The sequence below is a fragment of the Cetorhinus maximus genome, chromosome 10 (genome assembly GCF_964194155.1).
Source record: "Cetorhinus maximus chromosome 10, sCetMax3.hap1.1, whole genome shotgun sequence".
Taxonomy (NCBI): domain Eukaryota; kingdom Metazoa; phylum Chordata; class Chondrichthyes; order Lamniformes; family Cetorhinidae; genus Cetorhinus; species Cetorhinus maximus.
The window spans coordinates 90,684,029-90,711,188 of record NC_135888.1 but is presented as its reverse complement, the minus strand read 5'-3'; the positions used below and the strand labels follow the sequence as shown (position 1 = coordinate 90,711,188).

Below are 27,160 nucleotides of genomic sequence, written 5' to 3'. Positions count from 1 at the left end.
CACTTTCCAGCAAGAGTTGTTAGATATTAATCAGGGCCATAAATCTGGCTGACATTTTATTTTTTTATTCCAGACATGCTGAGGCCAATTATGATAATCTAACTTTTTCCTAGCTGAAATGAACCAATTCAGCATGGGAATCAGAATGAGAATCAATTCTGGGGCCTTCTGGTCTCTGTGGCTCAGTTGGGTGGCCTTCTGGTCTCTGTGGCTCAGTTGGGTGGCCTTTACTCACTAAGCTTTTAGGGGAAGCTGATAATCAGTTCTGACTGAATTGGATTATAGAAAGAAAGATTTTCATATATATCAAATCTCACCTTGTGTCAGTGGTAGCATTTGCACCTCTGAGTCAAAAGGTTATAGGTTTGAGACTCCTTCCAGATGTCTTGAGCACATAATCTAAGATTACATTTCAGTTCGAGACAGTGCTGCACTGCCAGAGATGCTATCAATTTGGATTATCTGTTAAACCGGAGCCTTTTCTGTCCCCTCAGGTAAGTGTAAAAGATGCCATGGTGCTATCTGAAGAAGAACATGGGAGTTCTCCTGTTGTCCTGATCAAGAATAATCTCTCAGTCAGCATCACTAAACCAAATAATCTGGTCACTCATTTTATGGTTGTTTGTGTGACTTTACTGTGTGGGAATTGGTAACTTTGTTTGCCGACATTACACAATTGATCACACTTTAATAGCACTTAAAATGGTTGTGAGGTGCTTTGAGGTATTCTGATAATGTGAAGGGTGCTATCTCAATGCCACCTCTTTCTTTCTACACCAATATTCTCTGAAAAATTTCAAAGTGCTTCTGACAATGAATTACTTTAGAAATGCAAAGATTGTTGTAGGGTGAGCCTTTTGTACACAGGAAGATTCTGTTAAGAAAAATTAGATAAACAATCGGTAAACCTGTTTCCGATGGCTGTCATGCCCATGCACTTAAACTTGTGACTTTGTAAAAAAATGGCACTTTACTTTTAAATTTAGAATGGACAATTGACATTGAAGCAAGATTGAATCAAGAGGTCGGGTGACCTTTCACCCTTTGGCTGGAATTTTCCGGCCCCTTTGGCGTCGGGCATCATGCCGGGCGGCGAGGGGACAATATGGCGAGAAGGCCAAAAGTGGGTTTCACGACGGAGTGAATCATCGATGGTGTCCGCCATGGCAGAACACCAATCCTACTGAGGCCAGCGTGAACCCACTTTGCATCCCGCTAATGGGATACAAAGTAAGGCCCCACTGGAATCGTCGGATTTACTGTTACGCTGGTGGGAAAACACGCTAGCCTAGAACACGTCTGTACAAGCGAGTCATGCAAGAAGTCTGGACTTACTGTTAGGCCCTTGCTTAGATCACAGACATCTGAGGAGCAGAAGATGCTGGAGCCCTACATCTACTGGACCCTGGAGGAAACCGTGTTTCACATGCTGGGTGGAGTCTCATGGACATGGCTCCACCGCAAAGCAGCTCAGGGAAGGTGGGAGGTCTCTGCTGATGTCTTGGGTCTGCTTTGGAGCACCATGGTCCTAGCCATGGGCTGCTACAGATGACTAATGAGTGGGGGATAGGGAGGTCCAGCTATGAGTGGGAGAGGAAGGTGTACCAGTGGAGGGGAGAGTGGGGCTGGAAGGAAGGTCTAGGTTTCATTGGGAGAGAAAGGAGTACCGGCGCAAGGGGTGAGGTTGGGGGGTGGGGGGTGTGTGGGGGGGTGGGGGTGGGTGGGGGGAGCGATGGTGTTGGGGGGGTTAGGTTGGTGGGGGCGAATGAAGGTGTTGGAGGTGAGGTTGGGACAGGGGAAAGGAGTACAGGGGTAAGAGGGTGTGTTGGAGGAGAATGCGGCATGTGGGGAGGTAGGTGCAAGGGGAGAGGATGGTGTAAGGGAAAGAGTTCGCAGGGGAGAAGGAGTCAGGGGGAGGAAGGTGTGTGGGTGGAGGATGGAGAAAGGGTGGAGGATGGAGTGTGGATCTGGGAAGGAGTAAGGGTGGAGTGGAGATTAAGGTTGGGGGGGAATGTACAGGTGAACATGTAAGAGAGGGGAATGTGGTGTCAGTGACTGCCTTCTGGGGAGCAAACTGAGGGTGGGTGTGGTAGGAGGCAATGGTGAGTATGAGACGGGACACAGGGAGTCGGAAGGGTGCCAGGGTGAGGGTGCGATGGTAGCGGTAGAAGGGATGCCTAGGGTTGTTGGTTGGGATTTGGAGGCAGACACGGACTCTAGGGTTGGGAAGGAAGGGGTTAGGGATGTCAATGTGGATGGGGGGTGGGATTCTCAGGAAGGTAGGGAAAGTGCACGGTCACCTGGACATCCTGGAAAGACAAGGGTTCAGGTTGGTAGATGACAGTGGAAAGGTATAAAGTGATGCTGGGGGGGGTCAACGGTGATGGGGGAAAGGATTTGGGTGACTGGGGGAAGGGAAAGAATGGGGGAGCTGATCAGAAACCTAACGACTACCATGGTTGTCAAAATTGAAAGTGCGCGGAGCCTCGTGTTAGCAGGAACAGGCGCTGCATGGGAGTGCGATCAGTGGGTGGGCAGAGATGCAGGTCAGCTCAGATGGACAACTGAAAGAGAACCTCAGCAGGCAGCATTGAAAATGCTAAGGACAGTGGGGTGAGTGTGATGGATGATGGCTTCGCGTGCATGGGAGGCTGCTTGCCCTGCCCTGCCACACACACACTTCTCCCTCCAGAATCACTCGTGGGTGGCTGTGTGCAGCTGAACTGCTAGTATGGGGGGGAATGCAGTGGGAGGACTCGCGAAGCCTGTCAATGAAACTGAAAGACACCATTACACATTATTCAGTGCAAGTGAATATATTTTCAGATTATAACATGACAAAATGTGTTCACCCATGCAACTGCTTGTGATCATAATTTCTTAACTTTCTAGGCCTACCACTTCTTCTGGGTGCTGCCCTGACATCGGCAGCAGGGGTGAAGACAGACTGTGCAATTGCCTCTGATGACTTTGAAATGCATCCTCTGGAGAGCCGAGGACTTGAGGACCCCAGCTTGCTTTGGCTGTCCTTCTATGGGCCAGCTGCTCCCTTTGCAGTGATAGAGGGCGAGCTTGAGGGGGTCACAGGCAATTGAGATTCCTGAGTGGATGAGCCTGGGGTGTCCAGCTGCCATTCCTTCTCCCTTTGGGTGCCTGAAGGTCCCGACCTGACTCCTTAAGGGGAAGGAGCACCTGGAGGGATGCCAAAGCGCCTGATTCCCACTTGCGTTGCCACTTCAGGGACTCACCCATAGCAACCTTGATGGATTGCAGGTCTGCATGCATTTCCGTGTTCTGCTGAACCCAGGTCTCCATGGTTTCCGCCATTATTCCTGTGGAGACCTCCGTATGCGCACATGTGGGCACCACTTCATCAGAAAGCAGGCGGATGCACTCCTTCGACTCACATGCCACTCTGTTGAGGACATCCAACAGCTCTGTGTGATGTTCCTCTGCTTTCTGTTAACTCTCCACGATGAGTTGGAAGGCCTAATCCAGAAGCTCATTCCCTGCATCAGACCTCACGGGTGCCTCTTCCCCAGTAGCCTTCTGAGTGCTGGGGAGCTCGGCTGTATCTGCTTCCTCCTGTTGCGGACACGTGTCTGTGCGGTGACCACCAGATTGTGAACCGGTAGCTTGGCAGAGCTCCCTGTGAACTAAAGTAGAGAAAATTAGTGCATGGCAGCAGAGTCAAAAGAAGGAGGGAGAGCATTCACAGTTGCATTGACAGAGGGATGATGTGGTGCAGGTTCCTCATTTGGGTGTTCACCACTAACTTCACCATCACCGCAGGCACGGTCCACATCCTCACCAGTCAGCACGGTGGCACACTCCTTAAAATGAGTGAGGGGGCCTAATGTGGGCCACTCCACCCCCAGTCTGGGACCTCTCCCTGCTGTTGTGAGCCAGCTTCTCCTGCATGAAAATGGATGGAGGGAATATAAGCAGGACGCATGGCACTGTATGGAAAATTTGTGTGGTGAGCAAAGCCATGGACAGGATGAGGATGCGAGCTTGAGACCATATGAGCCTAATGGAGATGTGGGGATGTGTGTAAGAGTTAATGGTGTTGTCCCTTGAGGTTTGAGATCCGCGTGGATGTGCGTGTGTGAGATGAGTGATGAAGTGGTTGACTTACCCTGGTGGAACGGATGAGAACATTCATTCTCTTTATGCACTGGATGGCTGACCTCCCCTGTGCTCCGGTGGTGCTGACCATCAACACCACCGCTTCCCAGGCCGGATTGGTGGCTCTGGTGGACCTCCTGTGGCCAGAGTGATGGTAAAGGACATCGCAGACATCCAAGACAGGTGTCACTAAATTTGGGGGTTTCTGTCTTCTTTGCTTTTGGAGCCATCTGTCGCCTGGAGCAGTCCTAGTCAGTAGGTATGCTGCCACCTACTGGTCTGTAGGCAAGCACTCTGGTATGCTTTAAATATAGCGCCCAGAGTGAAGAAGTGCTGAGGTCATGGCAGGTCAGGCAAATCCAAGCCCACTTGCCAGCGATCGGCGTGTTTCCTGTGAATGCATCATTAATTAGGTGGGATGCGCTAGGAATGGGATGATATGGTGCAAAAACACGCCATTGCGGCCAGCGGTTAATATCCCCTTTTTCCCGCCCGCTACTGCACTTTGTGCAAATCTGGAATGATTCTACCTTTTGTGTCTGCCAAATATACATGAAACTGCCCAACCCTTGAATGTAGCCCATTTATCTGATCAGGACATGAAAATGTAAATGACCTATTGCAACATTCCATTGAGAAGACATTAAAATAGCAGCATAACTCTTCTGCGGATTTAACAGCTGTTACTGCACAGTAGTTTATTTAAGTTTTTGGACGATGACCCCATAGATTGGCTGCACAGAATGGCTGTGAGCAGCAACCATTCTATCACAAGGAGATGCAAATGGCCGGGGTTCATAACACATTATGTGTCAATGCTCACGTCGTCAGGGACCATTTGTGTGGACAATGGGAAAACCAATATATGCTCACCTGACAGAAATCAGTTTGTGATCAGAAACATTTATTGTCATTTTTGAGATCAGCCCCATGTCAGTCCATCTTGGAGGCAAGGAGACCATAGAAGGAAGAGATTCCAAACTGTAAACGAAGACCCCTGTCTAAAATCCACCAATAGGCAGGGAAGTTGGGCTAGCCATTTACTTACCGATTTGAAGAACGAAGCCAGATCTTCATCACAGGGGCTCAACTGCGCCTCGATCAGGGCAAAGCCAGAAAGCTGCTGTTGCAAGTAGTAAGCTGCTGTGAATGTGTCACCAGAAAGTTCCAACCTTCATCTCCTCAGTTAACAAAAGGGGAATCAGGCCTGCAACATTTCTAGCTTCTATCTTGAAAGACTCAAGAGTAATTATGCCTTTTCAGATGTTTAAAACTCTAAGTGCATGCTTCCTCATTCGTAATCACCATTTCTTGTGTGCATGTCTGAATACATTTGAGTGTTGAGAAATGGACATTTATTCTTTCTTTTTTAAAAACTTATGAGAAAACCAATCTTGTGTCTGTTCTTGAGCATAATAGTTCACAAGGGGTTAAAACAATTATTTAAAACACATCTTGTTGTGGTCAGTAACGAGGTGGAAAGAAAAGGCAGTAGAACCATTCTACCACCTCTCCCCTGTCCGTGGTAGTGGTTGAGGGAAGAATGTTGGCTTGTTCACCGAGAGAATTCCATCCCTTCTTCAGAGATTGCCATGGGATCTCTAACACCCACCTAAACCACTGAAGGTCTCAAACAGGCAACCCAGGCTTCAGCTTAATGTTATATCTTAAGGTTGGTCATTCTGAAAATGTAGCATTTCCCCTTAGTATTGCAGTGAAATGGCTTTTTAGAGATAAAATGTTAATTTATTGATAATATTTGAAGCCAATAGATATATGGTAATGTTAGAAAGCACATTATTCTATTACCAATATTCCAGCTTTATCAAAATACTCTTTAAGCCTCAGTGTCTAAGCCTCAGCCATAGTTCCCCAGGTTCTGAAGGATAGAGAAAATGGGAGTTAATTTTAAAGATTATTTTAAAGGATGTAAAAATAAATATATTGAGAAGAAACAGAGAACCAGACCAGTACCTTGGTCTCTGCAGCCAATTTTAAATGCCAAGATTAATCTGAAGGCGAAACTAAATTATTTTATAAAAGAAAAAACAAAATAGCCGTCATATCTGGAAGCCATATCAAATCTAAATATCTAAAAGTTATGTCAGAAGTAATAAAAGGCCAAAAGAAAAAGAAACTTTGTAGATTCTTTTTCCAGATTTGTTAGCAGTAGACAGCACGCTAAAGAATTGCTAGGTCTTCTACAGGAGCAAATATTAGGCAGGGTCAAGAAAGAAAGAATGAATTAACACTTAGACCACCGAGAAGGTCAGAAAAATTTCTGTTTCCAGGCCAACCAATTTCAGCTGCTTTCAGTTCACACATTGTGATATTAAAAATAACAAGCAATTATACAGTAATAAAGTTACTCAAATATCAAGACTAGTTATAATTATAACCATACAAAACTAAAATATACACTTCAAACACAATTTTATCAAAAATCATTTACTTCTGTTTGTTATGTTATCCCTCCAATTTCCCCCTCTCGTTTACTATAATTCCTTTTTTCTGCTTTACCTTTCTGGATTGATTCTTTTTAGGAACTCCAGTTTTTTAGCCAATTTCTCCTATTCCATATTTCCATAACCTTGCGGTCCCTAAAACTGAAGTTTTAACCTGCTTACTTGCCTTGTTTACTCTGTCTCCTGGCTCTCTGGTGTCCTTTATTGAGAACAGTACAAATTAAACAAAAAGTCTTTGATGTGTTTTACACTGCACACCTGGAAGAAGGCGACCACATCAGCAGCCCGTGGAATCCAACAGCATTCAGGTAATTATTCTTTCTCATATCATTTGCAGGGTTAAACAACTTCTTTACAACGATGTTCAGAAATTATCCTGATCCAACCATTTTGGTTTAAAAAACAAATATAATCAGCACGACACAGATTAAGATGAAATTCAAGGGCATGGAAATTTCTCTATGCATTATTTTTAGCTGGTTTATTAATTTTATTGGGCCATATTTTACAGTAGCAGCACATCTAAAGGCATGTATTGTTAGCTAAGATTTACTCCTGAAGCCTTCAGCTCAAAAGATTTTTGCCCACTAAGTTGCTGAATTTGAGTCGATAATGGCAAAGTGATGCACCTCTGGAGCCCAAGTGAACAGGGCAACCAACCTTAACCATCAGACTGCAGGAGCGTGAAATAAACAGTGCAAGGACTAAGAAGGAAATGTAAACTGGAACGAGTGAAGACAATGTCACATCAGTTGTCAAAAGAGAAATGGTAAGGGAAATAATGGTTGGATTAAAGAGAAAAAAAATAGTAGGTCTAAAAAAAAATAAATCTGACATGTTTTAAATCTCTAATAACAATTAAGACCTGAAGGAATGAGACACCATGCTTGTGACAGTTAACTTCCAGTGCCAAAGAGGTTGATTGGCAATAATTAACAATTATTACATTATTAAAAGAGCCATTATGTTTTGTTTCAAAATATTGTGCATGCTTTTTAGCAAAATCATTAACTCTGAGAAATTGTCAGCTTGTCAGCTGTAAGTACAGCCCTTACTGTGTGTGACTTAATTATTTCACTTTTATCTTATAAATAATGATGCTTGGAATTTCAACTGTTATATATGTTAATCCAATTCATATATGGGTTAGCTATCATTTTTTTCAATTCAGTATGCAAACTGCAATTGTGAATTGGGTCCAGTTGGGCCCATGAGTGGAAGTCGGGTCAATTCAGGCTGGATGACCTGTTCCGGTTGGGTTAAGGATTTAAAGTATTGTTGATCTATTTCAGCTTGAAGACATTATCATAATCAGTTTCATGTTCCAATGAGCTGCTTGTTTAGCATGAAAGCAGCATTATTGACCAGAATTTTACAGCTGCAGGGGTGGAAGAGGGTGTAAAATGCCATCAGGATGCATTCGGCTGGAAGTACGATGTGGCAATTTGGTTCCAAGTCTTACGAGCGGTGGGAACCATGGAAGGTGTACTTCTGACAATGATGCAACAAGATCTCAAGTAAGATTTTAGAACAGTAATTAATCTGAATTTTATGGTACATTTCTAATTTTATCACTGGCAAGGGCCCTGACCAAGATCAATACATCCATGCACTGGCATGGTTCAGGGGGACATAGAATAGGCCCAGCCTGACTTGGACCCTTGAAATGGTGAGGTTGGGGGTGGGGAGGGGGGCACGGTGGCTACAGGCACTAAGTCAAACAGAAGCAATAAAAACTCAGCAAACCTCTGTAAAGTGCAATTAAACATATATTTATAACTGTGCAGCAGCTATTTACAATGCTTGTAAACCCATGCTACAAGAGTGATCTGAGAGCTTCTTAATTTTTGTTGCACTACCACTGCGTCGAGGTGCTTCCCTAACATCTGCAGCAGGGGTGGAGGCAGCCTGCTGACTACTATGTCCACTATGCCCTCTTGTCTCCAATGACCTTGGTGGCTGTCCTCTGGAGGGCTCTGGCCTTCCTTGGGTCTCCTGTTCTGGGCCAGGTGCACCCTCAGTGGCCCCAGCGACTGGAGCTGATGGGGTCACAGACAGAAGGGACACGGAATGCCTTGACATCCATGCACTAGGACACCCAGATCCTTCTGCATCTCAGAGCTCTGCAATGTCTCACCGTTTAGAAAATATACCTCTTTTTTATTTGTCCTGCCAAAATGGACCACCTTACATTTTCCCACATCACGCTCCATATGCCAGATCTTTGCCCACTCACTTAACCTAGCTATATTGCCCTGTAGCCTCCTTATGTCTTCTTCACAACTTACAGGAACTACAGGCCAGTGAGTCTTACGTCAGTGGTAGGGAAACTGTTGGAGAAAATTCTGAAGGAGAGAATCTATCTCCACTTGGAGAGGCAAGGTTTGATCATAGATAGTCAGCATGGCTTTCTCAGAGGGAGGTCATGCCTAACAAATTTGATTGAATTTTTTGAGGAGGTGACCAGGTGTGTAGATGAGGGTAATGTAGTTGATGTAGTTTATATGGATTTCAGCAAAGCCTTTGACATGGTCCCACATGGGAGGCTTATAAAGAAGGCAAATGCACATGGGGTACAGGGTAATTTGATAAGGTGGATTCAAAATTGGCTTAGTTGTAGGAGGCAGAGCGTGATGACAGAAGGATGCTTTGGTGACTGGAAGCCAGTGTCCAGTGGCGTACCATAGGGATCTATGCTAGGTACCCTATTATTTGTCATTTATATAAACGACATAGATGACTATGTTGGGTGTAGGATTAGTAAGTTTGCGGATGACACAAATATTGGCCGGGTGGTTAACAGTGAGGTTGAGTGTCTTGGGCTACAGGAAGATATAGACGGGATGGTCAAATGGGCAGATAAGTGGCAGATGGAATTTAACCCTGAAAAGTGAGAGGTGATATACTTTATAAGGCGTAATTTGGAAGTATTCAATGAACAGCATGACACTAGGAAGTTCTGAGGAACAAAGGGACCTTGGCGTGTATGTCCATAGATCTCTGAAGGCAGAGGGGCATGTTAGTGGGGTGGTGAAAAAGGCATATGGGATCAATCAAGGCATAGATTACAAAAGTAGGGAGGTCATGTTGGAGTTGTATAGAACCTTGGTAAGGCCACAGCTGGAGTACTATGTTCAGTTCTGGTTGCCACATTATAGGAAGGATGTGATTGCACTGGAGGGGGTGCAGAGGAGATTCACCAGGATGTTGCCTGGGATGAAACATTTAAGTTATGAAGAGAGGTTGGATAGACTTGGGTTGTTTTTGTTGGAGCAGAGAAGACTGAAGGGCAACCTGATTGAGGTGTACAAGATTATGAGGGGCATGGACAGGGTGGATAGAGAGCAGCTGTTCCCCTTAGTTGAAGGGTCAGTTACAAGGGGACATAAGTTCAAGGTGAGGGGCAGGAAGTTTAGGGGGGATGTGAGGAAAAACTTTTTTACCCAGAGGATGGTGACGGTCTGGAATGCACTGCCTGGGAGGGTGGTGGAGGTGGGTTGCCTCACACCCTTTAAAAAAATACCTGGATGAGCACTTGGCATGTCATAACATTCAAGGCTATGGGCCAAGTGCTAGTAAATGGGATTAGGTAGGTAGGTCAGGTGTTTCTCACGTGTCGGTGCAGACTCAATGGGCCAAAGGGCCTCTTCTGCACTGTGTGATTCTGTGATTCTGTGAAATGGTGAATGTGGAAAGAATCTTTCCACTTGTAGGATAAACTAGAACTTAGGGTCACTGTGTCAAAATAAGGGGTTGCCCATTTAAGACAGATGAGGACATTTTTATTCTCTCAGTGGGTTGTGAGGCTTTGGAAATCTCTTCCTCAAAAGATGGCTAAGACAGAGTCCTTGAATATCTTTTAGGCAGATGTAGGTAGATTCTTGATAAGCAAGGGGGTGAAAGTTTATTGGGGGTAGGCAGAAATGTGAAGTTGAGGTTTAAATCATATCTATTGAATGACAGAGCAGGCTCGATGGGCCAAGTGGCCTACTCCTGCCCCTAATTCATATGTTCGTAAGTTCGAATGTTCGTATCTCCACAACCGACCCATTAGCAACTTTGTGTGTCATATGAAAGATACACTGCTGCTAGTCACAAAAGGACTTCAGCAGCACCCTCCAGACCTGTGAGCTCTAGCAGCTAGAAGGACAGGACAACAGAGGCATGGCAGCACCAGGGGATTCTGCCAACCACTCCTCCACCCCCCCACCCAGGATTTGTGCCTTTGTGTGGCTGAGTCAGCGACCCACGGTTGCCTCCCTATCAGCAGACCACATGGACTGCAGTGGGGCTATGAGGCAGCACCCCAGCACCTTGCGAAGGGCTTTTATGCATTAGCACCACAGATAGGGCCTTGCCATTGATGCCCATATCACAATTCCCATTCAGTGAGGTGAGTCTGGTGACCAGAGGGTTCACTTACCCTGGTGGTGAGAATTGGGTCACTCATTCTTTTCCTGCACTGCAGGGCGGTCCTCCTCTGAATGGAATTAGCATTGACCAAACTGGCGACCTCCTCCTATGCAAGGGTGGTGAGACAGTTGGCCTCCTCTTCCCATCCCTTGGAAAGAGGGCATCCCTCTTGTCGTCCACTGCTTGCAGTAGTGGGTCCTGAGAGACATCACTGAACCTTGGGGCTGGTGCTTGCTGTTTCCTGGTAGCCATATCTAGGTCCAAGCTCTTGGCCCGATAAATGAGTAACTGCCTGGGTACCTTTGAAATATGGCACTCAGATATGTTGGTGGGTGCACGACTTCCTGCTTGCTCTGTGTGCAATTCGCTGGGAAACCCCCGGCTGCATAATTAATGAGCCCAACAACGTGCGATTCGGTGGGTTTACCCATTAGGTTCTGAGGCAGGAGTCCCTCTGACTACCCGTCCAGCTGATGCATTTAGGCCCAGAGTGGAAAATCTTGGCCAATGTCTCAATCATCACCATTACCATCCTGGGTATTTCCTGTCCCAGAGGTGGCGGCATAGTGGTGTACAGTCAGGAGTCCTCAACATCGACTCTGGGCCCCATGAAGTCTCATGGCATCAGGTCAATCATGGGCAAGGAAACCTACTGCTGATTACCAAGTACCGACCCCTGTCAAATGATGAATCAGTACTCTTCCATGTTGAACACCACTTGGAGGAAGCACTGAGGGTGGCAAGGGCGCAGAATGCACTCTGGGTGGAGGACTTCAATGTCCATCACAAAGAGTGGCTCGGTAGCACCACTACTGACCGAGCTGGGCGAGTCCTACAGCCGTAACTGCTAGACTGGGTCTTCAGCAGGTGGTGAGGGAACCAACACTAGTGAAAAACCTACTTGACCAATCTACCAGGATGATGTCCTGTCTTCACATTGAGGATACCCTTCATCAGGTTGTGTGGAATTACCACCATGCTAAATGGGATAGATTTCAAACATATCTAGTAACTCATAACTTGGCATCCATGAGGCACTGTGGGCCATCAGCAGCAGCAGAGTTGTATACAACCACAATCTATGACCTCATGACGCGGCATATCCCCCACTCTACCATTACTATCGAGCCAGGGAATCAACCCTGGTTTAATGAGGAGCACAGGAGAACATGTCAGGAGTAGCACCAGGCATATCTAAAAACAAGGTGTCAATCTGGTGAAGCTATAACACAGACTACTTGCGTGCCAAACAGCATAAGCAGCAAGTGATAGACAGAGCTAAGCAATCCCACAACCAATGGATCAGATCTAAGCTCTGCAGTCCTGCCACATCCAGTATTGAATGGTGGTGGACAATTAAACAACTCACTGGAGGAGGAGACTCCACAACTATCCCCAATCTCAATGATGGAGGAGCCCAGCACATCAGTGCAAAAGGTAAGGCTGAAGCATTTGCAGCTATCTTCAGCCAGAAGTGCTGAGTTGATGATCCATCTTGGCCTCCTCCGGAGGTCCCCAGCATCGCAGATGCCAGTCTTCAGCTAATTTGATTCACTTCACATGATATCAAGAAATGGCTGGAGGCCATTTTGCAAAGGTTATGGATCCTGACAATATTCTGGCAATAGTACTGAAGGCTCATGCTCCAGAAGTAACCATGCCCCGAGCCAAGCTGTTCCAGTACAGCTACAACATTGACATCTGCCCGGCAATGTGGAAAATTGCCCAGGTATGACCTGTCCACAGGAAACAGGACAAATCCAACCTTCAGTCTACTCTCGGTCATCAGCAAAGTGATGGTAAGTGTCATTGGCAGTGCTATCAAGCAGCACTTTCTCAGCAATAAGCTGTTCATTGATGCTCAGTTTGGGTTCCACCGGGGCCGCTCAGATGCTGAGCTCATTATAGCCTTCGTACAAATATGGACAAAAGAGCTGAACTCAAGACGTGAGGTGAGAGTAATTGCCCTTGACATCAAAGCAGCCCTTGAATTAATGTGGCATCAAGGAGTCCTAGCAAAACTGAAGTCAATGGGAATCAATGGGAAAACTCTCCGCTGGTTAGAGTCATAACTAGCACAAAGGAAGATAGTTGTGGCTATTGGAGGTCAATCATCTCAGTTCCAGGGCATCACTGCAGGAGTTCCTCAAGGTAGTGTCCTAGGCCCAGCCATCTTCAGCTGCTTCATTAATGACCTTCCTTCCATCATAAGGCCAGAAGTGGGGATATTGGCAGATGATTGCACAACGTTCAGCATCATTCGTGACTTCTCGGATACTGAAGCAGTACGTGTCCATAGGCAGCAAGACCTGGACAATATTCTGGTTTTGGCAAATACATGGCAAGTAACATTCACACCACACAAGCGCCAGGCAATGACCGTCTCTAACAAGACAGAATCTAACCATCTCCCCATGACATTCAGTGGCATTACCATCACTGAATCCTCCACTATCAACACCCTGGGGGATTACCATTGACAAGAAACTGAACTGGACTAACCATATAAATACTGTGGCTACAAGAGCAGGTCAGAGGCTAGAAATCCTGCGACGAGTAACTCACCTCCTGACTCCCCAAAGCCTGTCCACCATCTACAAGGCACAAGTCAGGAGTGCAATGGAATACTCTCCAATTGCCTGGATCAGTGCAACTCCAACAACACTCAAGACGTTTGACATCATCCAGGACAAAGCAGCCCACTTGATTGGCTCCCCATCCACAAACATTCACTCCCTCCAGAATGGCAGCAGTGGGTATCTGTCTATCAGATGCACTACAGCAACTCGCTAAGGCTCCTTAGGAAGCACCTTCCAAGCCCACAACCTCTTCCACCAAGAAGGACAAAGGCAGCAGATGCATGGGAATACCACCAACTGCAAGTTCCCCTCCAAGTCACTTACCATCTAATTTGGAACTATATCACCATTCCTTCATTGTTGCTGGGTCAAAATCCTGAAACTCCCTTCCTAATTGTTCTGTCAGCATTTCTGTGACAGTTCAACAAGGCGGCTCACCACCACCTTCTTAAGGGCAATTAGGGATGGGCAATAATGCAGGCCTTGCCAGCCAGGCCCACATCCCATGGACACATATAAAAAAGAGGGTGCAGAGGGACTCACTATCTGCCTCCTTTGTAAAGAAAGGTCTATTCCTGAGCAAGTGTCTACTGTACCCAGCTGATCTATCTCCAGATGTCGGAGCGGCAATGTCAATACAAACTGAGGATCTCCAGGGAGATCATCACTGATCTTTGTGCCATGCTGCAGGATGAGCAGAGGCCCATGAGGTCTGGTGGTCCCCCAATTCCAGAGGCTATGAAAATCAGAGGTAGCACCTCAGCATTCCAAGAAATGTGTTGAAGGACAGGTGGCTGGACTGCTGTGAGATTCTGTAAACCCTCTTGAGCAACAGTCTGATTGTGCATGGCAGCAAGCTGCACTTGCATAGCAACAATGTGAGCTTGCATGACTTCAGTCTGAGCTTCCACTGCAGCACTCAGACGTGGTACTTCTGCTTGTGCAGAAATGGAAGCTGACACATTGACCCTCTGACACTGCATCATGGTTGGGTCCACAAGTGGGTCCAAGGACATTTGAAGATGCAATCACTGGCCTTTACCACTCTTGCAGCAGTGCATCTTGGTCCTTGATACATTCTAGTGTTGACCGTGATGACTATCTGCCTTTGCAGTGTCAGTTGGGGGTGCCTTTTGGTCCTCTGTGTATAGGGAACCTTTCTCCTCCTGTCCATTTCCTGTGCTAAGGCCTATCTAGTGCTGTATCGAAGAACCTTTACCATGCTCTCTGCACTGTTTTTCCATTTTTCAATGTTCTTCCTGCTCAGACACTCTTCCTCAGTCACTTCTGGTACCTACTCTAGTCAAAATGCACTCTACAGTCAAAGAAGTTTTTGGTGCTGCCTGCATCAGAAGCAACAGTGCTGGTAAATTGTGATTCTAAATCCCTGCACATTTTTTCAGGCCTTATTGAATGTTGCAGCACTAGAATTTTTGCCAGGTTGTGCTTTCTTCCAGCACAGTTTGCTCAAAATTGGCCATATGCCAGTGCAAAGGTTTGAGGAATTTCAAGCACAAATTAAATCCAGATCAAATCGAGTTTCAGCGATGTTTTGCACTAAGCACCCTGCAGGAAGTCTGCTCCACAAAACTGGCCATGCTCTGAGGTTAAACTAATCAGCACGGTGAGTTTCTGCTAATTACACTGCTTGTGAGCTTTCAAAGAGGCTCCGGAAAGTTAGCCTTTCAGGTATAAAAACAAAAAATGCTGGAAAATCTCAGCAGGTCTGGCAGCATCTTTGGTGAGAGAAACAGAGTTAACGTTTCAAGTCCGTATGACTCTTCTTCAGAGCTTCAGGTTTCCAGCATCCGCAGTATTTTGCTTTCAAGCTTTTCAGGTCCTAGGACACTAAAGACACTTTGGTAATCTTTTAAATACTGTTTCAATTTTACTAAGAGACTGACTCTTGTACACCAATGTAACTGGTAAATGTATCTATTGCTTTTTAAAAAGCATTTTCAATTATTTGAAATCAGGTTACACATAGCTGGTTGACCAGATACTCTAATTAAAAATGCTTATTTTTTTTGTGATAAACACATTTTCAACTGAACCAGGTTATCTCTCAGGGAATATTTTTATGCATTTAAAAAAAAAATCATTACTTTTTAAACTATTGCCCAATCCTGGTTCATGGGAGATTTTACGCTCATCAATATGCAAATGAATTTGAACGGCCCCTTGAGCAAAAAGAAATCCCTTTGCAAAGCAAGTTCAATTTGAGCACAATTTGCACTCAAAGCAAAAAATCCTGGCAGCTATGTGTAGACCATTGAACTCTGATTGGTGGATTATGAAATGTTGGTGAATTAAATCATATTACAAAAAAATATTTTTAGCATACCAACTGCAGTTTAACAAAATTTATGGGCCTTGAATAAAAATTTGCCATTTTGTTCGCTGATGCCAAAGCTACATCTGTTCAGCAGGTATCTGTAACTGATAGTTGGCTCATATATTTGATTTATAATTCACGTACAGCAGGCTTAGATGTAACTTAGTGTGTGGTACATAATGGTAGTCCAGGCCATTAGTGCCAAGAGTTTCTTTCTTTTGGAGTTGCTGTGAGATCATTGCTTTAAGTAGTGCTCACCAATGTTCCCTCTAAGCTGCACATTGCACACATGTGGGCCCCTTTAAGTTACTGCGTATGCATGGTCGTGCAAAATAAATTTAAGGGTCTCACGCACTTAAATAAATCAGCTGCATAATCTAAAAATAAAATTAGAGGGTACTTTGGTATCCACTGTCACTTGAGCAAGGGGCATCATGACTTAGGACTGTCACTGACCTGAGCCTGTTTGCATTTTAGCTCACACCTGATCTTTAACTAAAAACAATGAACACAGGAAGATGGGGCCTATAATTTATGAAAGTACAATTGGTAGCTCAGAATGTAGTCAATGGCTACAACACACATAATGAGTTGACATTAATGAAAATGCTTTGACTTTATTGAGATATTTCTCTTGTGTTATGTGGCAAGAAGCACTCTGTGACTGAACCTTGCTCCCAACAAGAAAAAAACAGCACCTATATTGCACGTATAAAGGAGATAAATGTGCCAAGATGCTTCACACAGAAAATTAATACTAGCCAGGAAAAGATGGATTAGGATGGATTAGGCCAAAAGTTTGATGAAAGAGATGAATTTCAAGGAGAGTAATAAAGAAAGAAAGGGATTGGCAGAGTAGTTTAGGAATTCCAGAGAATAGGACTAAATTGAATTATTGACATAGCTTCAGTGGTGGAGCAAAGGGTGCTTAAGGCTAAAGTAGAGTGTGGAAGGGCTGTAGCATTGGAGAGATTACTGGCACAGGGCAGAGTGAGGAATCTAAATACTATGATAAGAATATGAGGCATAGGAGTATGAGGAATAAACCGATTAACATGATCAGATTTGGTGGGTGAGTGTGGCAGTATAGGCTGGGTTATGCACAACAGAGATTTGGGCTGGATTTCTGTGCACTGAATCATGTCGGCATGGAGTTGGGCAACCAAAAAATGGCGCCGACAGCCTGCCTGCCGGTCTGCTGCCTCCATTCCTGGCATTGCCAACTTTAGGGAGGGCGGGCTGTGTGGGTCGGAAAGTGAAATTTCCTGCATTGCTACTTGGCATATTTACATAATTGAGGAGCACTTTAAGAGTTCCCTACTAAGGTCCAAGCTTTTCGTAGGGGTGAGCAGCTGTTGGAAGCTCCATCTGCCCTGGCCAATTTGAAGAAGATTTGTTCCATCTTTTAAATCATTCACAGACAGAAGCTACAGCAATGGCTGCCCAGTCAGGTCAGAAGGTGGTGTCATCTCCATTCTCGTCCTACTCATTGGTCGGCAGACCTGTCTCCTCTCCAATTAAGCTTTGGCGGATAACGTGATGGAAGTGGAACAAGGCATTCATTGTGACAGGTCTGAACCTCAGCTCAGGGTGAAGAGAACATAAACAATTCTAGTTTAGCCCCAGACGATGACTAGTGACAGGACGCAGTCGGTGGTGACAGATTCATATTTGTGGAGTAGGCCTAAGAAAATGGGGGAGAAGTGAGACCCCATTGCCCCAGATGCAAACTAGGATCAAAAATCACCAATTTCGTGGCACTAAATCTTGGGTCCTAAGAGCACTAGAAAAACATCGGACCCTAAATTAGGGCAGACAATTATTCAGCAGCGCCCGATGGCCAGCAAAGCCAGGTGCTTTTACATATCTAAATAAAGAGGTCTAACTCAAGTGTTCAGACTGTTTTTCTAAGTTGGATGAAGCTTGATGTGGAGCTCAAAGCAGCAGGAAATGTTTCTCTGGCTCCACAAAACTCCTGATGGCCACTTCAGGCCTGTGAAGTAGCCCCCATCTTCTTGTTGCCATGACCCCTCCCCTGAGACCTACTGAGGGCCACTGCCAGCTTGAAATTGATTCTCTTAAAATTGATGTTGTCTGCAAGTTCGACAGGTGCCAGCAGCTCACCTAAATTCTATGAATAAGGCTCAAGGCAAATAGAGGATGACCCTCAGGCTTCTCGATTCTGGCACATGTAGTCCACACACCATTGATTATGTATCCAAAAAGGACTATTCCAATTTCTACCCCAAATACTTTAGTCTTTGCAATCTTTAATTAAGCTAGTTACAGCTACTCGGGCAGGACAAAAGGAGTGGAGGAGTGAAAAATGGTGGTAGAAGGTCGAATAGGGTGTTATGTGTGCTAAAGTGCAGAAACCTTGTGGTATAGAGAGTACAAATTCTTCCTACAACCAATAGATTGGGTCAAAACGCTGGAACCCTGCTATATCTTGTCATACATGGTGGTGAACAATTTAGCAAATAACAGGCTCCATGAGCATCCTCATCCTCAACAATGGAAGATCTCAGCACTTGAGTGCAACCATCTTCAGTCAGAAGTCTTAGTATATGGGAAGTCCCCACCATCACAGGTGCCAGTCTTTAACCAATCCGATTCACTCAACGACATACAGGGATAGCTGAGTTCTCTAGAAATAGCAAAGGCTATGGGATCTGATACAATCTTGGCTGTAGGACTAAAGCTCCAGAGCTCACTGCGTCCAAGATACAGCTACAACACTGGCGTCCAGCCAACAAGATGGAAATTGCCCAGATATGTCCTGCCAAGAAGAGGAGGAGAAACCCAACCTGGCTAATTACCTCTCGATCAGCCTGTTTCCAATCATCAGCAAAGATACAGAAAGAGTTATCAAGAGTGCTATCAAGCAGCACATAGCAACAACCATGCCAATAAATGACTTGCCAAGGTTGCTGATGCTGAGTTTAGGTTAAATTTGCATCAAGGTCTCAAAGATGACATCAGACCCTGACTTTTGACTGTGTATGAGGTAATCATTTGCCTGCAATGAGAGAATCTCATGCCTCTTGAAACCAAAGGGTTAAAATATCTGCTGGCGGGAGTGCGGTGCAAATGGGAGGTAAGTATTTTCTCCCTATCTTATCCATCTGTGTGCCCCATTCTTGTCAGGCAAGCTATAATTAGGACATTAGTGGAATGCAATTTTCTGAAATTTCACCCTGTTGCCCTGGGGGCATATTCCCTGATATAAGTCTTGGTGAACGAGATTCTCTAAAATGATAACATATTTGTAAAATTAACGCAGTACCTTACAATGGCATTATATGATGATGCAACCCTATTATAGGGCTGTGGATAAAAGTGATTCAAACTATCAGAGATCAGAATACCTTAATACTGTTGCTGGGCTCTTATCCCAAATCTGCCCTCTTCCCACACTGTTTATCGAGTCAAAATAAAAGATTAGCATGTTTTTTTTCTCAATTTTCCTGCTCTCTTTACAAGGGGGACAATTATATCTGCAAAATGGCGTCACAGCATTTCATTCTCTATACGAGTGATATCAGGTCAACTCAATCTGCATGTGTTTGAAATTTGTGTAATCTTAACCTAAATTAGTTCAATGCCAGAAACTTTGCATAGAATCATAGAAGGAAACAGCACAGAATGAGATCATTCGCTCCATCGTTCCCATGCCAGCTCTTTGCTATAGCTATCCAATTAATCCCAATCTCCTGCTCTGTCCACATACCCTTGCAATTTTTTTCCCCCTTCTCAAATTAATCAAGTAATAGGTGAAAACATTAATCTAGCCCTGGAAGCAAGAAACTGTAAGGAATTATTTCAGATTTCGGTACCTCTGCTTTTCTTTGTTGTTTATTTTGAATTATGCATTATTTTCCTACTGTTTACTGTATGTGAATCGCTTTAATTGAGGATATATCTCTACCACATTACCATCACATCATGGAATCAACATTGTTTATGTATTTACCTATGATTATGAGCAGAATTTAAGAAAGACATTGGGTTATTAATTTGCCTTTTCTGGCTGATTTTAATGGCAGCAAGCAGCATTGTTGATTGATTCAGTTTTCCTCTGGGTGAGTTCAGTCTCCAGCATCTCATTAGGCTTTTTGGCAGAAAAATAGCCAATCAGGTTCATGCCTGCAATAATGCTCATTTCCCACCTCTCAAATCATTTAACAGCCATTTAACTAGTCGGGTAGTCTACAAGAACTTTAATCCAGCCCTGGAGACAGGAAACTGTAAGAAATTAAGAGCAGCAGTTCGATTGTAGAAACTAAATCACTGGCATGACCATTTCCAGAACTTGAAAGACAGGTTTGAGGCTAGGAACTTTAGGAATGGGAGTAGGCCATTTGGCCCTTTGAGTCTGTTCTGCCATTCAGTTAGATCACGGCTAATCTATGCAGTTAGAATCAAAGTATTTGGTTTTTTGCAAAAAATCAAAATCTGAGTTTTGAAATGGGAAACAAAAATAATCTAGAAAGTATTGAACAGAACTTATGGGAAACATACAGCAGGTCAATCAGCATCTGTTTAGACAAGTTAAGGCTTCAAACATAGATATTTCATTGGATATTCTAATGAAGGGTCTACACCTGAAATGTGAACTTTCCTCATTGTGTTCATGATGATAATCTTGCAAAGTATTTCAGAATTTATTGTTTCAGAGTTCCAGTAGTTGCAATTTGCTTAGAAAGTTTTGAAGGTTGTGTACACTGTCTGCTTCTGTAAACACTCTTAAATTATATTTAAATTAATTTATTGCCAAATTGTCTGTAATTATAACAAGGTGTTTCAGCATCTGAACTTTGGGCTCCATGCAAGAGTATACAGCTGAACATCTTATTTTTACTTTTGGACAGTTTTTGTACCTTTAAGCTGAGAGCTGATAAAATGATCAAAGCAACAATGGGCACAGTGCAGACGGCTATTTACAAGCTGATGGTAACTGGTGATGGGTGGGTAGTCTTTAGTAGAGCTTGTGCTGCTAGACAGACCTCTCCTATCAATGACAGCACTGAATCAGTTAATGTAACAATTACAGCAAATCCATGTTTAACTTTTCAAAGGACTTAGCTGCTCAATTCTTTAATCAATTCTGACTCAACTAATGAGCTATTCTATATCGTATTGGCTGGAATTTTGCAGTCCTCTTGGCGTTGGGCATCATAGTGGGCACAGGGAGGGTGGGGGTGGTGCTAGAATGGCAAGAAGGCCAAAAATCGGTTTCACACCATCGTGAAGCCAGGTTTGCAATTCTCCGCTCCAGCCGTCAATGGTGGGCTATGTTTCCCGCCGCACGTTGGAAACCTAATTTCAATACCTTAGCATCTCATTATAAGCCCTGCTCACCGGAATCATCCCCCCCACGCTGGATCGTCATGCAGATGTGTATCACAACTGTGCGTAAGCGATGTGCACCTGGCCAGCTGCTCTTCGCTTGGGACTTCGAGGTGTGTTGGCCTACCTTGCTTTGGACAGCACTCACGGTCATCAGCGTCAGGCTTCACAGGCAGCACCGCATCACTTTTAGGGGGGTTCGCAGGTAGGTCTCTACCTCCCAGATCAGCCATCTATGGGTGGCTTTTCAACGGCTGCAGGACTAGGGCTTGCTTGCGGAAAGGGGAGAAGTGCCTCAGGCAGGGGAAGAGGCTGCAGGGCGAGGTGTGTACTGGGGAAGTGGGGTATTCCAGGGTGTGTGTGAGGGCACATGTTGATCTGTGCAAGTGGCCTCAAGATGGTGAGGGCTGAGGAGGCAGTCTCCAGAGGAGATGAGGCCAGGTGGAGATTTGAGGGTGTGTGTGAGAGAGTGAGTGGTGATGTCCCTTGAGCTGGCAGTGAGCGAGATGCCAGTGAATGTGCAATGGGCTTGTGAGTGTGTGAGTTTAGAGTGATGAGATAGTTGACTTATCCTGGCAGCATTGATGAGATCATTCATCCATATTCTGCACAGGATGGCGACCTCATGTGTGCAGCATTGGCACTGACCAACTCTGCCACTGCCTCCCAAGCCGGAATGCTGAGACGGATGGGCCTCCTGCAGACAGAGCCTGGGCAGTGGGGGGTGGAAATCATGGTGGGCCTCCATGATGTCCAGAAAGCATCCCAGGGATTTGTCATTGAATCGAGGGGCTGCACTCTTCCTGTATTTTGGGGCAAGTCCTGGAGCAGTCCGGGGCTGCAAGCATTGAGAAGTGTGAGTGCGGCTGCAGCTTAAATATGGCGCTCTGTGTGAGGTAACAGCATAGTGGGAAAATCAGAGGCCGCCCACCAGCGAGATGGCATGTTTCCTGTGGCTGCATAATTAATGAGGTAGGAATGGGACGATACGGCGTGAAAAGCTGCCATGGAGCCGGCAAGTAAAACCTCATTTTTCCCACCTGCTACCGCCCATTGTTTTTGTTTCCCTAATTGGCAGAAAACTACCACATCTTTCTCTGAAAGCTGATTAACAAGCACCCAAATAACAGCAGATTTGTTCTGTTCCTTTTTGGGAGTAGAAAATGAGTAGCATAGAAAAGTTGAGAAAAACATTTCAGCTTTTCTCCTAGTTTAACATCCATTTGTGCTTTACTTAACGTGCTTCAGAAAGGGGAATTTGCCATTTTTACATGTTCTACATGTGACCCCGGTCTCACATCATGGGCAGAATTTTCTGCCTGTCGGGCGGGCGGGCGGGCCCGACCCAATCTCCAGCAGGTGGGGAGCCGATCCCCGCCAGAGAAGTGGGCCCCGCTGCCATTTTAAGTGGGCGGGCCAATTAAGGTCCGCCCAGCGTGACGTCCACCGGGAAGTGCTATGTGCTTCCTGTGCAGGCGGGCAGGATTCCCCAAAGGCGAGAGTGCGCTCTTTCGCGCGTGCGCATGAAAGAGCGCACATCTCCCTGAGGCTAAGTGCTGTCTCAGGGAGATCGCTGACAGTTTTAGAAACGTTAAAAATAGAAAAAAGAAAATCCTTAACATGTCCCCCTCATGTGACAATGTCGCATGAGATGGGACGTGTTCATAAATTAAATTAAAACTTTATTAAACTTTTTAAATCCCTACATGAAACCTCATCCCACCGGTGGATGAGGCTTCACGTTTTTTCTATTTGCCGCCGGGGCTCCTGGCCTGCCCGCCAACCTTAAGGTTGGACGGGCAGGCCCTTTAATTGTTTCAATGATCCTGTCAATGGCCCCAATTGGCCATTGACAGGTCGATGGGCCTGCAGTTGATTTTGCTGTGACCCTGCCTTCCTGAAAATTTAAATGGGGATGGATGATGTTGGGGGTTCCCCCTGATGTCATCCGCGTCATTTTACGCGTCAGTGAGCGGGCCCCGCCCCCTGCTAGCCGACGGCAAAATTCAGCCACATGCAGTTGATGTTAAATACTTGTAAAGCAATGAGTTCTTTTCAATAAATATAGCTGTGCCCAGTGTCACCTACATCTCAAAAGCAAATAAAACACACATCATGTTGTAACAACTCCTTCAAATGTAGATACCTATATATGAATAAAAATCTAACATCGGGCATGCACTTACCATCTACAAACCTTACCTCTTAATGTCATAATTTTTGGATTTTTTTTGTCACTGTTTCACATTTTGTAAATTGTTATGTCAATATTTACCAATCCACTGCTGTGAGGTAGCTGGAGGCTGTGACCATTAGGTGGATCTATGGACCAAGTTTCTGTAATTCCAATACCATCTCCCATATTCACCCAAGCCTTCGTATTCATCAACTGACCATGAGAAATGTACTAGTTATTTAGTATTTTTTTCTTAGAGCATTATTTTATCATTTGTTGTCCTTTAAAGGATACTGTCTTGCATGAGAATGTAACTGTTTTCTGTCTGAAATGTACAAAATCATTGGTTTTTACCTCCCAGTTTCCTTGAGGTGATTGTTTCTTCAGCTTTATGGACCAGTTCTCCAGATTTCCTTCTGCGCAGTGCTGAATGCTAAGAATGACTGGCCCAGTTAGCAGGACACCTGGCGGCCCACAGCTTACAACTGGACTGAGCAGGGTCTGGCACCCTGCTAGAGGTAGCCTCAATTATAAAAATGGTAAAAAATTTAGTGAGCAATGCAGAATAAACAATGCAGAAAATGTATTATTTGGTTCTATGTTTGCAATTATTTATCTTACAATTTAGCTTCAAATGCATTTTAATAGAGCATCACTTAATTCAAACAATAATATAAGGTGAAGATTGCCATTCTCATCCTGGGCTAAGGTATTAGAAGAACTATATGCTATTTAACTGTGCGAGGGCTGTGTAGGGTTTTTTTTTGCCCCCAGAATTTTGAGAATATTTTGAGTTAACATTTTATTTTGGTTCCCTGTAGATCGGTAACTTTACTTATCATTTTCAGGATTCATAGCTTGTTTTTTAAACAGATATTATATGATATAAAAACTGTGATGGAAAGAATTAACACAGGGACTAATCATCCAATTTTGCCTTCCTTAATGAGCAAGCCTTTTTCTCAGCTTTATAGGTAGAACTTAGATCAGAACTTAATGATTGATGAGCCATGACGGCGAGTCTCTGTCATTCAACAGCATATTATTATCATCCTACTTCTCTTGGAGAGTTAAAGTTTTCAAATAATGTAAATAATGATGTTGTGCCAAATACAACAAAACTAATCAGAAGCCTAACATGTTCTTATGATATGGTGATATTAGAAAACAAAACTGAGGTAATTGTTGCATTTGGATAAACGTCTCTGGAAAATGACATTGATGCACTTCATCAAATGAATAAACTAGAACCAGGTTTGTGAAGCCAAACTGTAAATTTGATTTTTATGGTTAATAAACATTGCATGTCATAATTAGTAAGTTTAAGTAAGCATTCACGGCAAAACTAAAATTGCATTTTCCCTCTAGAATCAAGTCTTGACCAGACTCTATTAAGAAATGCAGCAAACCCCTGGAGAAACAAGTCTTAAATAGCTTGAATTTGACATTGCAATTGAGCAAAACTCAATTGCAGTGCAAAAGCCTCTTGATCACTTTTGAAAATAATTCTGAGTTAATCCGAATGTAATGCGATCCTTCCAGCCGTGTAATCAAAATATATATTTAAATTTTAACAGCCAGGAGTTGGGTTCTGCACAAATCTTTAACCAAGAGCTCTCTTTGGGCAGAAATATTCCAGCTGTAGATGGGGAATATGTTGCCGGATTGGATCCAATACTGACGTGACCATTCTCATGGTGACTGCTGGATAACTGCCTGCTTATATGTGACATAAAAATCAAATAGTGTCTGAAACTCCATAGGGGATTCCCCTCGTCTCTCATTGTAATTCTGGCAGGAGACTGGCATAACTCCCAGGAAAGCACTGAAGACTTCACTTTGCCTGGTCTCTCTTGCTTCTGGGTGTCAAAAGGCAAATGGCAGCCATGGGAGAGTGTCAGGAGAGGAGCTCCCTAATCTGGAAGTTCCAACTCCTGGACTTGGCATAGAAGTGACAGCTGGTATATCAAGTAAGTGAAGGTGTATCGACCTCCACAAAGGCCAACATGGCCCTACAGAGGAGGGGGTGGTGGGGGGTGATGTAAAAGTTGATTGGAGCACTGAAGAATAGAGCATTTTTCTTTTCAAAAAGGATTGGTTAGGATTAGTACCCTGGGCAAGGCCCATTGCTGAGGTCTGGTGGGAAGAAGGCTGTTCCCTGTCTTAGGTAGGGAGCAGTGGGGACAGTGCTGTAGATTCTAGCAGCTATTGGAAAATGAGGAGATATGCCCGAAGTGCCCCTTGCACATGCCTCACCCATACTAACTGGATACTAACTACATACGGCAAACACATGCAGGATTAATCTGAAGGCTACCAGCAAACTTCATTCCATCACAAGATTATAACCTGAAAGATTTTAGGTCCCTAAAACATTTGGTAAAGAAGAATATAGTTAAATTAAAGCAAAATACAGTAGATGCTGGAAATCTGAAATAAAAACAGAAAATGCTGAAAAAACTCAGTAGGTCTGGCAGCATCTGTGGAGACAGAAATAGAGTAAATGGGCAGAATTTTGCCCTTGGTGGGTGTGCGGGCCCCACTGGCTTGGCGGCGGGCGGACAGCCGACCCCCACCACCGAAACGGGGCCCACCGCCATTTTGAGTGGACGGGCTAATTAAGGCCCGCCCAGCGGCCTGCCCGACAGGAAGCGCTATGTGCTTCCTTTCCGGGGGTGAGAGGGATTCCCCATCTGTCAAAGTGCTCACTGCTCCCTGAGACAAAGTGCTGTCTCAGGGAGATTAGTGACTGTGTAAAAAACTTTAAAAATAGGCAAATAAAAATATTATTAACATGTCCCCCTTGTGTGACAATGTCACACGAGATGGGACATGTTAATAAATATAACATTACATTTATTAAAGTTTTTAAAAAGGAACATGAAACCTCATCTAAGGCAGGGACACTACCACTATGCCACAAGACCTCCTCTGGATAAGAATCGCAAAGAAAAATTGCATGCGATGGAACTGCCCAATACATGAGGTTTCATGTATTATCAGAAGCCCGCTGGGGCTCCTGGCCTGCCCGCCAGCCTTAAGGTTGGACGGGCAGGGCCTTTAATTGGGTTAACTACCCTGTCAATGGCCTCAATTGGCCATTGACAGGTCAGCAGGCAGACAGCTGATTTCGCTGCCTTCCTAAAAATTTAAAGGGACCGGGATGATGTCGAGGGTTCCTCCCGACATTATCCCGCGTCATTTTCCCGTCGGCGAGCGGGCCCCACCCCAAAATCGCCAGTGGGAAAATTCTGGCCGATGTTTTTGAAGAAGTCATATTGGATTTGAAATATTAACTCTGTTTCTCTCTCCACAGATGCTGCCAGACCAGCTGAATTTTTCCAGCATTTTCTGTTTTTATTTCAGAATATAGTAAATATGGGGAGAGATTTCCCTCTCACAGCAATTTGAGAGTAGAAGATGACTTAGACACTCCTTTATAAGTGTCTCTCTCTTTTTGGGTACCATGCCCTAAGAGGGCATTGGTGATCATGGGCTTTCACGTGTTGGCCAATGGTTATGCTTGGCAAGGTACTGCAGTGGTTCGCTGTTGCCTTCTGCAGGTGGCTGACCAGGAATGTCTCCCATTCTTACCACCTGCCACAGCCATGTGTTGGAAGGATTTACAAGTTGAGACTCAACCTGTTTGGCTACCTTATGCCCTTGGCCATCAAGTCTTGGAGTGCAACTTGAACTGGAGCTTCTGGTTCAGAGG

The 27,160-nt window shown here is 44.7% G+C and overlaps 1 protein-coding gene across 1 annotated transcript in view; it reads right to left on the bottom strand.

Moving 5' to 3' along the window:
- Window positions 1-27,160, bottom strand: part of unc5a (unc-5 netrin receptor A) — a 329,799-nt gene that overhangs the window by 69,133 nt on the left and 233,506 nt on the right. Inside the window, exon 13 of the mRNA XM_078549746.1 lies at window positions 23,800-23,968. Within this exon, the coding sequence (XP_078405872.1) occupies window positions 23,800-23,968 (169 nt within the window). The remainder of the gene's footprint in view (window positions 1-23,799; window positions 23,969-27,160) is intronic.